We start from the raw sequence: 12,042 nt of genomic DNA on the forward strand, positions 1-12,042 counted from the left end.
TCAAACAAAGTAGTTTCGCTTTCACAACGAAACACAGCGTCACACACGGCGGCCTAGAGTGAGCGGCGGTGGCTTAGAGTGAGCAGAGGCGGCGGGCTTGAGAACGACGAAGGAGGCTTGCGGCAACCACATGTGACGACCCCGGGCTTCCAAAGAGAAGGAAAAATTGAAATCGCATCATATGACCCCTTTAAACCGATTATGCTTAATAAGCCACAGCGCACGTGGTCATCTAAATGGTGACCCTTTTCTTGACTGATTTTGACATGATTTACATACAAACGTCGGCTGTCAGATGTTCTTCCTACAAAACGATTGCATAAACATTTCTCTTGTGTTTCATAGAAGAAATATAATAATAATAATGCGTTGTGATGGCATGGGAGAGTAAATTATGCCGAAAAACATAACAAATCAGCTAGTTTAGGCTGGTTTAAGATATATTATTTTCCAGTTTTGGCTGAACTATTCCTTAAACGTTCATAAAGTTTAATACGAACCCCCCATAAACACTGGCGACCGCTGATGTTTGATCTGCCGATGTTGTTGTAGTTGCTAGGGTGATGAGCCAATGCTTTGTTTCTGTGCCGCCAGGCTCTGTAGAGACAGCGCGCGACCCCACGGCAGCACCGGTGACACCGACCATGACCTCGGCAGCCTCAAGCAAGCCGCCTCCAGCAGCTGTGACCGGAAGTGTGGCACAAAACGGCGAAAACAAGCCACCTCAAGCCATAGTGAAGCCACATGTCCTCACGCACGTCATCGAGGGTTTTGTCATTCAGGAGGGAGCTGAGCCATTCCCTGTGAGTTACAATAATAACACTAATACTAATACAACAAGTACTGCTACTACTAATTTACGAATAGGTGACAATTTTAGTAAATTTAAGATAATTATTATTATTAATTTAGTTAATAATAATTGTTTAATTATAAAATAAATATAATAATAATATAATTGTATTGTTGTTCAAAAATTATTTTAGTTATTAGTATTTATTAGTATTATTTTTTATTATTCATAATTATTTTAATACAACACCAAAACCACCACCACCAACAGTAATAATAATACATTTATTTTTATTATTCGTTCAGTTATTTATAAAAAATGAATTATAAATAATACAAATTTAAACTGGAAATTCATTCAATAATAATAATAATAATTGGTATTGTTAATAATAATTGTTCTAAAATTATTATTCATAATAATTTTAATACAACAACAACAACAATAATACATTTATTATTATTATTCTTTCAGTTAATTATAAAAATTAATACAAATTGATACTGAAAATGCATTCAATAATTGTTATTGTTAATAATTGTTGTAGTTCTACAATTATTTTTATTTACAATAATTCAATGCAAAAGTCATCATCATCATCATTGTATTATTATTATTATTCATTCATTTATTTATTTATTAATTAATGACATTTATTATATTATAATGACATAATATTTATTTATTTTGTTAGTGAATTGACATAATTTACAACACTGAACATCAGACTAAACTGTGGAAAAAATATTGTCTGTTGATCTGCTTATTCCAACTTAACACAAGTGTCCACAGTGTTCCAGTGATGATCAGCCTGACATCATTATGTTTGTATACTGTATTGTCAGGTGGAGAGACCGCTGGTGCAAGCAGACAGCCCCAAGAAACCAGACACGCAGCTTCGCTCAGATCCAGAGAAAATGGCCAGCAGTAATTCCCTCAGTGCCACAAACTCAGACATGGAGGAGGCTGGACAACAAGGTAGACATTTAATTTAGTAGGTTCAAACAAATACTGCACCCCATGGCTGCTTTTCTAAGATGCATGACCTTTTTAAGTGTCAGGGTAAAGTTTTGAAAGATTGGAAACCTGCATTGTTATGAACAAAGGAGCATTAGTGATGAGGTTATAAGATATGGAATTTCCTGTGTGTGTAATCAAGGTGCAGCAAAACATATGCTTTTATAATTTATATATCATATATTATATTTTATAATTTTTCATCAGACACGAGGACTCAGGAGGAATCGGAGGAACCCAAGCTCACATGTGAGCTCTGTGGATGGGTCGATTTTGCCTACAAGTTCAAACGTTCAAAACGCTTCTGTTCCATGGTCTGTGCTAAAAGGTTAGAGATTCAAAAGCATTTTATAAATGAAAATATATAGACCAATTTCGGTGGTGTTTGTAAACAGTGATGACGTTTTTGGTGGGCGGAGCCTATCTGGTGGCAGAAAATGACAGTTTTAAAGTAGCGGTCTATGGAAGCCATGGAATAAAAGAATAAAAAAGGTCATTGTGATTTTGTATTTCAAAATTCTGACTTTTTTCTTGCAATTCTGAGATGATATTTCACAATTCTGATAAGAAAAATCGACTCGTCATTCTCTCTTTTCCCCTCGGCTCAGAATCTTATATATCAGAGTTTATATCTGAATTTTTTTCCCCTCAGAATTGACAGACTCGCAATTGTTGAGTTAAATTGAGTTATAAAGTCCGAACTAGGAGATATAAACTTGGATTTGTGAGAAAAAAGTCAGAATTGTGAGATAAAATAAGTAAATGTTATAGGTTTAAATAGTTGGCTATATCATGCTGTAACTGTAGGGCTAATAAAATATGTCCGCTATGAACTGCATATGTGAAGATTATGTAGACCTATTGTTTAAATCAAATTTATGCTTTAAAAGTAGGGTAATCATAGCAGGTTTCATCCATAGTCCGTCCGTTTAAACGTCTGCGTTTAGCGTCAAATGGCGTCTTTGACGACAGTATCCTATAAAAATAATTTGCATTCTGATTCTGACATCCAAAGGCACAACAATACATTTTTTTTGTCTTATTCCATGGATTTTACCCATTTCCCTCCACTTGTTCCCAGTGTTTTTCTGCCACCACAATGCGCGCGCAGCTGCATGTGATGTACATCTACTCCAAATTGGTCTATATAGAAATGCATGTTTAAACAAAGCTGCATGACACTTCAGGGTAATTTGGATTAATTTAAGAAGTTATGATACTCAATGACTGAAATGATAGATATACTCATTCATTCAGCTGCCACCAAAATGATAACTAATAATATCTTTTTGTGATATTGCAATATTTCTGTCTGTATGGTAATGTATAACACTTTTGAACAGATACAGTGTAAGTTGCACGAAGCGGGTTGGTCTGTTCCACCCCAACAGAACTAAAACAACCAATCAGATCAATCAGTGGAGAAGGAGGAGGTCTCATAGTCCCAGAGGCAGGGAGGCCAAAAAGCAGGTGAATAGCTACTTCAGTATTATGTGGTAGTGTTGCATGCTACAATGTTTTTGTATAAATATATAAAGTAAATCATGCTCATATTGTCTCTTGTTTTATCCCCCCCAGCGGCTCTCTGTATCTCAGCAATCTCAGGGAGAATCTATATCCTCACCTCTCCAATCTCAGCCTAGTCAAGGAGAGTCCAGTCCCTGTTCGGATATCTCCAGTTATGAGGATGCAACATCCCCCCTCTCTGCAGCCAGTTCTGGCCCAATTGTTTCTCAAGGTGGGGTCACTGTTAACGATCCCGAAGAGCTTCCTCTCCTCAGTCAGCACTTCCTGCCATGTGACCCCACCAAATGGAATGTGCAAGAGGTTTTTGAGTTCATTCGCTCTTTGCCAGGTAAGTTGCTTGTATCATTTGGGGTATATATATATATATTTTGTACTATATTCCAAGTGCTCTAAAGACATTACTGTTTAAAAGTTTGGGTTCAGTACAAGTTTTCTTTAAGAAATTAATACTTTTATTCAGCAAGGATGCATTATATTTATTAAAAGTGACCGTAAAGAATTTTCCATTGTTTTACATTGTAAAAAAAAAAACAAAAAAAACATCAGTTTCAAATAAATGTTGTTCTTTTGACCTTTCTATTCATCGAAGAATCCTGAAAAAAATTTATCATGTTTTTCACAAAAATGTTAAGCAGCACAACTGTTTTCAACAGTGATAGTAACAGGAAATGTTTCTTGAGCAGCAAATCAGCATATTAGAATGATTTCTAAAGGATCATGTGACACTGAATACCGGAGCAATGATGCATCACAGGAATAAATTATATTTTAAAATATCTTAAAACAGAAAACTGTTATTTTAAACTGTAATAACATTTCTCAATATTGCTGTTTTTACTGAATTTTTAATCAAATAAATGCAGCCTTGGTGAGCAAAAGAGACTCATTACAAAAACATCTTACCAATCCCTTTAGAACAGTAGTGTATATATATATATATATATATATATATATATATACACAAGCACTTGATATGATATTCTGTCATTAAATATTACAATATAATATATTATAATGTGGGGGGAAAAATGGAAAGTTGTGATGAAAATCAGATTTTTTCAACAATAAATTACTGTGAATTTATTTACAATTATGCTGTTTAATGGGGCAAATTTTTGTGACTTCACAATTAGGTTGCCAGGAGATTGCAGATGAGTTCCGTGTTCAGGAGATTGATGGACAGGCCATGCTGCTACTGAAGGAAGATCATCTAATGAGTGCCATGAATATTAAATTAGGACCCGCCCTCAAGATCTTCGCTCGCATAAACATGCTGAAAGATTCCAAACCTTGAAAAGGCTGTGTGTGTCTGTCTGTCTGTCTGTCTGTCTGTCTGTCTGTCTGTCTGTCTGTCTGTCTGTCTGTCTGTCTGTCTGTCTGTCTGTCTGTCTGTCTGTCTGTCTGTCTGTCTGAACATTTCATACATATTGGGGCTAAAGCCTAAAACTGCACCTCCTCAAGAAAAGACTTGAAATAAATTCAGCTGAAACAGAAAATGACCCGACTACCTATGAAAAATCGTACAAATAGTGACTTTATACCAAATGGAAGGCATTATGAAACAGTGATTTGGAATTCTGACTGGGTTTCACAGATCACTGGACTTAACTAGTAGTATCGGTGCTTAGAAGAAATCTTTGGATAATATACGTGTAACCGTGCAGTCCAACCTGAACTAAAATTATCATGTGGTTTCACAATCCCACATCTCGGCCCAGATGTCTCTGGATTGTACATTTGTTGTTTTCAGGTATGATTTTGTCTTATTGTACATGCCAGATGCTTTTGTACAGTCAAATATGTTTAAGTAAATTATTCTTACCTTTGTGAGTATTTGTAACATAGTTGAATCACAACAAACTGGTGCTATTTCACTCGCATTTACTTTAAGACTTGAATAACAGAAGCACAGTAACAGAATATTCAACTTTAAACCTGAAAACCAACCTGTAGAAAGGGACCCAGTCTGAAAAATTCCTGTCAACAGCACCTTATTCAATGTGTGTCCGTACAGACACTGGTTTTGAGATGCACATTCAATTGTATTTGTCTTGGATATTGGGAATGACACTATGTTTGGTTTTAATTGTGCCCAGATTTGTCATTGTATGTTGCTAGAAAGGATTGTGATGATGAATTGTGTTTTTTGTACAATGCTTTGTGAAATGCCTGTATTTATCAGATGAAATTTGTAATATAACATTTTTAATGAAGGATTTTCATGTCAACTTGTTTAATTTTTTTGACCTTATATCACATTTTGCCCGCACAGCTTCATTTATTATTGTATTTATTCCACACTTAATTTTTTATTGCATTGTTTTAGATAATATACCCAACAAAGCCTGAAAACGAATATATTGTTTTGCACTTTAAAACATAACAAACTTATTTTTGCGAAATATTCTGCTCTATTTTTCTTTAAATAAAATGCCACCCAGTTTGACATTTATCTCTTTTAAACTAGCACGAGTGTCCATATATTTTTGGGGCCGCTCTTATTGTTTACTACAATAAAACACCACTAGGTGGCACACGTGCATTTCTAACCCAAACTAACATATTTTCAACATTTAGGATGACTTTTGGAGTGATTATGTATCTAACTCGACCCTGATACTATAAAAACATTATTTTTCACAGAAACACGTCCAAATATGTCGTGATTAAGTCGTGTTGGGAGTTCAAGATTGAAGAGTGCTTTCTAGTCTCACCGCTGCACAAAGAAAACATCCCAATTTATAAACTTTTCCTGCTACGCCCCGCCTCCTATCTCTGCGTCTCGCTTCTAATTGGTCTATTGTGCTGAAACACTTCCATTCTATTGGCTGAGTAAGATGTCCGTTCATGTTCCTTCACAGCAGATGAACTTCGGTGAAGCCGATTTTCAACAACAGTGCTGCTCGATCGATGAGCGATATATTGGAAACTGATCATCAAACTTGGCATGGCACCCACAACGGTGAGAATGTTCTCTTTATAACTTATCTCTTAATACTTAAATAGAAAAAGAAAGTAGAATAAAATGAGCGCGAGAGGCAGAGAAAGTTTTTTGTATGAATAGTTTGAATAGTTTAGTTTTAAATAGCTGACAGTTCTATTTATATGAACGCAACGGAGTTTATATGAGAGGTAACGTTTATATGAGAGGTAACGTTATATTAAAGAACTGTCCAGATATTCGAGACATCGCTTTTTAACGTAAACTGTCTATTGATTGATTGATTGATTTTTTACAGTTTTTTTGCGTGTCAGATCTGCACAAATGTAAAAGGCTGTGTTTCGAAACGTAGTGCACTGTCTACCTAGACAGCATTTTTGCATCAATAGTCAAAAATTGAGTTCAATAGTTTATAAGTTTTGCCCAAAACTGCAGTCGAAGTCAGTACATTAGGTTTGGATGGATAACATCAAAGAAAATCAACGAAAAAGTGGAACCTTTTCAGTAAAGTATAATATAATATTTAACTAATAATAATAATAATAATAATAATAATTACAATATATGCTTCGACTTTTGATCACTCTACATATTGTGTTGTATTATTTTATATTATAATTAAATCATATAACTGTATATATAATTGTATACTGAATCTTTTGATCACCCTAAATATTGTGTTGTATTATTTTATATTATATTTAAATCATATAACTGTATATATAATTCTATACTGAATATGGTTTCAGAATTTTTCACCTTATTTTTTTTTAACACAGTATCATTTTTTTATTGTTTTACATTTTCAAAATCATATTTTATATATATATATATATATATATATTTTTTTTTTTTTCTTCTTCTCATTATTTCTTTGAACCTGAAAAATAAACAAAAAATTAGGAATCATGTAAAACGAATAATAATGATAAAAAAATCTATGAGAATATTATTTTCAACATGCTTAAATGGATTAAACAGTTAAAACTATGACACTTTATGTAGTCTGTTCAGCTGATCACATCAACAGGCAGTTGACATTGGGCCATCTGTTTTGTAGCTCACAAGCAGTTTGAGGATTAAATTAATTACCCTCTGACATGTCCGGTGAGCTTGGACTCAAACACTGCCTGCTTCAGTCTAGCTCCAGGGAGAAATGCTGGGTAATTTATGAAGCATTTAGGCCGATGTTGAATAGTGTAGCACCCTTTAATTCAGAAAGGCATGGACACCAGTAAAAAGGAAATGCCAAATTAGTCAACATGAAGAACACTATCAGATAATCTTCAAGTGCACATGAAAGAAAGGTTTCGTAGATGTATAAAGATCTCTAAGAATGTTTTTACTCTTTTTCTCACCTTTCCCTATAATGTTTCATTCTAAATCACAAGTTTTAGTAAAGAGAGACTCACTGGCTAAAAACACTGGTGTATCGTTTATATTTTTCATACTTGATCTATATAACTATTAGGTAATTGAAAGTACTTACTGATGCATGATATAATTTTCTTTGGGCTTTATAAAGTGAACGTGTGAAATTAGCGCGTCTATAAAGTATGGCTTTGCTTAGGAACACGATTCAAATGAGCACTGTTTGAATGGGTAAACCGCAAACCATGAACGCTTTCTTCCATACTCATGGCCTCAGATCTAGTATGCAGTTCCCATCGGTGCACAATACATCAAAAGAAACGTGACGGCTATTTACTAGCGCAAATTTGACTAAAGGTTGCACAACACAGATGAAAAGAAGAAATTGAATTCATGCACTGCACAAGTACAGTAATGCGATTTTAAGGCAGCTCTGACATGGAAGTCAAGCTTCCAAATTTCAGCTGGAGCACAGTAGCTGGACGTCTTCCGTCTCTGGCATATTATGTAACACTCTGAGACTCCTTCATGACTTCGTGATGTGGAAACTTTGGCTAACCACACAAATCTCGACATGAAGCACCATTAAAAGCAAAGTGGGGTCAGAATGTAGAAATCTAGATTGAGTTTGATAAGATTATTTCAGTTGAAGCTTGCAGCGCAGGGTCAAGCATTTATGGTGCGCACAGCTATATTGGAAAGTGAAATTCGATACTTTCAAGGTTATCCATGCGCAATTACTGAGTATTTAGAAGCGAGAGCTCGGAAGGAATTTCAGTCAGTCTCACCCTTCCAACAAGAAGTCTCTTTCTCTAGCTGTCTATCAATAGAAAAGTCGTGGAATGCTGCTTTAGCTTTGATGTGTGACAGATGCTTTGACTCATGAGTAAAATGGAAAAAATTACCTGCTTTTTTCTTTTCCTGTGAACTGCACAGAAAGAAACGCAACATGGGAATGGGAGATTTTCTGAGATCACAGCTGTGATCTATAGCCATTATGTTCTTCGACAAGCCTGTTAACCCTTTGATTGTTCCAGGAGGACTGCACTGTAAAAAAATTCCATAAAATTTATGGTAAAAAAACGGCAGCTGTGGTTGCTAGAATTTTACCGTAAAAACTATGGTAGCAACGTTTTAGGTTTTACGGTTTTAACTTAAATTTACAGTTAAATACCGTAATTTCAATAACTGATATAATGTTAATATACCAACCTATTGAAGTACTGAAATCTGTTTTGTACCCTTGTAATACACTGATAACCACCAAAGGCAGGTGGTGATGAGAAAGTCACATGATGAACCAAAGCCTATCACAAGCAGCAGTTTTTAAATATGAACATATTTAGAAGGTGCACAGTTTCATCCACACAAACACTAATCACCATCATGGTAACACACATGAAACTGAAATAATGTAATAAACTTTACTTTAACAACATTAGGTGTAAGATACAACCGTAATATACAAAACTGAAAAGAAAAAAACTTAGAAACATAGAAAGAATAAACTGTTATTTCAACAACAAAAAAACATCAAATTTGAAATGTAACGCAGGGAATTCTGGGAATGTCAATTTACGGTTATTTACTGTAAATTATAGCCTACATTCTTTTTCACTTCCAAAAACGTTATACTACCGTAAAATTACATGTAATGTCCAATACAGTTTTTCACCTTATATAGTAGGGGAACTTACCGTTAACCATTTAACAGGTTTTTACTGTAGCATTTTTACAGTCTTTTACCGTTCAATTCACAGTCATTTTTTTACAGTGTGGCTTAAAATTAATGGCTTTTGATGAAGCGTAAATGCCTACTAACAAACGGCTCAAAGATAATGAGACTGAATATTGTGATGGGCTTAATTCAGGCTGTTGATTTAGTGCAATTAGTTGTAAAAGAATAAAGTAAAAATGCATTTAATCATGGCCTGATTGGTAAGTAATTTTTCTACTGTCAAAGTAGTCTGTTTCTTGTTGCTATAAGAGCAGGACAAAAATATGAAAATGAGATATACACAATATAAAAAAGTGTTTTTTAAGTAAAATAATTACACTACTATTCAAAAGTTGCGGGTCAGTAAGATTTTTTTTAAAGAAATTAACACTTTTATTCAGCAAGGATACGTTAAATTGATCAAAAGTGATAGTAAAGGCATTTATAATGTTACGAAAGATTCTTTTTCAAATAAATGCAATAGTTCTTTCTATTCATCAAAAATCCTGAAAAAACTTCCAGAAAAATAAGAAGCAGCACAACTGTTTTCAACATTAATAATAATAAGAAATGTTTCTTGAGCAGCAAATCAGCATATTAGAATGATTTCTGAAGGATCATGTGACACTGAAGACTGGAGTAATGATGCTGAAAATTCAGCTTTGCATCACAGGAATCAATTAGATTTTAAAATATATTCAAATATAAAACAGTCATTTTTTAAAACTTGTAATTATATTTCACAATATTACTTTTTACTGTATTTTTAATGAAATAATGCGGCCATGGTGAACATAAGAGACTTCTTTCAAAAACCTTAAAAAATCCAAACATTTGAACAGTAGTGTGTGTCTGTGACAAATATGCCTGCAAGTGGTATTGATGTTTAATGGCATCAGTAACTGAAAACATCTGCATGCTGCATCCATACTGGAAACCTAAAGCAAATATATGGCTGCCTTTACACTTGGCATTAACATGCGACCTGTATCCGGATGTTGTCCACATACACATTGAAAAGACAAGTGTAAACGCACTTCTGATCGGAATGTTATCCGATCAGCGTGTCCTGGTCCAGAGGTAGTCGAGGACGCATTGTGATCGGATCTCAGTGTAATGTAAACGCAATTCAGCCATTGTGTCTGCATTCGCAGGTCGACATCACGCAAAACGCCGCCCCCTCTCTCCCGAACTGTCAGAAGAACAGCGCTCGTTAGACTCGTACATTTATTTTGATTTGTAAAATGTCCCGCGACTGAAAATAGTTTTCAAAAGAAAACCCACCACTTCAGGTCGACTTTGCACCGCAGACTTATTTAAATATTGCGCGGGAAATACAGATCCGATCGGTTATCCAGATCGAGAAGTCAGCTGATGTTGCCAAGTGTAAACGCGCCGTGTCCTGATTGACTGATGATCCGATCTGCTTGATCGCATGTTAATGCCAAGTGTAAACGCAGCCTATATAGTTAATCTGTTTACTGTGGGATTGCATTGTTTATTTCATTATACCGTGCACTGAATAAGCAGCACACTGTATAATCAGGACAAGCACATGGAGAATACAACAGACTGTAGTCATTTGGTCTGCAGATGGAAAGGAAGGGAGAAGATTTGTAGACATGGAGATTGTTGCCTGACTGTATGTTTTCCAAACAAGTCAGTATAGACTTTGTCCTAATGTAGTGTATCATTTGCTAAAAAAAAGTCATTAGAATCTCTGATTGCATTTGAGTTTTATTTCATATTTTGTCACCCACTCATTTGCTCCTTTTTGTTGTCTTTTCAGGAGTCGAGGCTGAATGTGGAGGCTCTGAGTAAGAGAGATGTGCTGCTGCTCTTTAGTGTTCTTGAGGGAGAGCTGGAGGCCAGAGACTTTGTCATACAGGCACTCAAGGTTAGTCCAGTCCCGCCAATGGACAAGAATGTTTTTTTTTTTTCTTTGTAAGCAGCAATCAATGGCAGTACGGGCAAATCGTGCTGCTCTTAGTTCTTAAAGGAACAGTTCACTCAAAAATGAAAGTTCTGTCATTATTTACACAGCCACATGTCATTCCAAACCCATATGCTGTTATTTGTTTCTGTGGAATTTTTGGAGAATCTTCATACAGGTCTTAATTTGGATCAAAAACACAATAAATAAACCATAAAAGTGGTTTATGACCTGTGTACTACACATCTAAGCCTTCTCAAGCTGTATGATAGTTTTGTGTGATGCACAGAAAGAAAATGGGCAGTAGTAAACATCACAACATGACAAAAAAAGAGAAAATCATTCCTGTGTCATGTACAATTTATTCAGGAGCATCTGGACTTATGTATCCATTCAAGTCATACATCAGTTTACACCATTAGGGAGGCAACTCCCTCTGTGATTGGCAGCTCTTCTGATCTTGCGGTGTGTATTCTTGGTATTCCTTAGAGAGTTCCCATCATCCAAATATATAAAGAAGCCCAGATTGTCCTGAATAAATTGTATGATGACCTAGATAGCGGAGATTGATAGTCACATTAGTTGATGAAAACAGAATGCTAATCTGCAATCAATTAGTTTTGTTGTATTTAGTTTCATTTTCTTCAGAACACACACATACACATACACACACACATATATATACAGTGGGTACGGAAAGTATTCAGACCCCCTTAAATTTTTCACTCTTTGTTATATTGCAG

At 35.1% G+C, this 12,042-nt stretch overlaps 2 protein-coding genes across 4 annotated transcripts in view; both read left to right on the forward strand.

The window, feature by feature from the left end:
- The window catches only part of LOC107655778 (polyhomeotic-like protein 2), a 34,014-nt gene extending 28,726 nt beyond the window's left edge, over positions 1–5,288 (forward strand). For all 3 annotated transcript variants that reach the window (XM_016443359.1, XM_016443360.1, XM_016443358.1), the window contains 6 exons: positions 595–803; positions 1,639–1,771; positions 2,018–2,138; positions 3,154–3,280; positions 3,389–3,665; positions 4,471–5,288. In XM_016443359.1, coding sequence (XP_016298845.1) covers positions 595–803; positions 1,639–1,771; positions 2,018–2,138; positions 3,154–3,280; positions 3,389–3,665; positions 4,471–4,631 — 1,028 coding nt within the window. In that variant the 3' untranslated portion in view covers positions 4,632–5,288. The remainder of the gene's footprint in view (positions 1–594; positions 804–1,638; positions 1,772–2,017; positions 2,139–3,153; positions 3,281–3,388; positions 3,666–4,470) is intronic.
- Positions 5,289–6,203: 915 nt separating this feature from the next.
- The window catches only part of LOC107655779 (CTTNBP2 N-terminal-like protein), an 11,516-nt gene continuing 5,677 nt past the window's right edge, over positions 6,204–12,042 (forward strand). The window contains exons 1-2 of the mRNA XM_016443361.1: positions 6,204–6,299; positions 11,156–11,263. Of these exons, the coding sequence (XP_016298847.1) occupies positions 6,285–6,299; positions 11,156–11,263 (123 nt within the window). The 5' untranslated portion in view covers positions 6,204–6,284. The remainder of the gene's footprint in view (positions 6,300–11,155; positions 11,264–12,042) is intronic.

Source organism: Sinocyclocheilus anshuiensis, unplaced genomic scaffold, assembly GCF_001515605.1.
Source record: "Sinocyclocheilus anshuiensis isolate Anshui unplaced genomic scaffold, SAMN03320099.WGS_v1.1 scaffold1575, whole genome shotgun sequence".
In the NCBI taxonomy this organism is placed as follows: Eukaryota; Metazoa; Chordata; class Actinopteri; order Cypriniformes; family Cyprinidae; genus Sinocyclocheilus; species Sinocyclocheilus anshuiensis.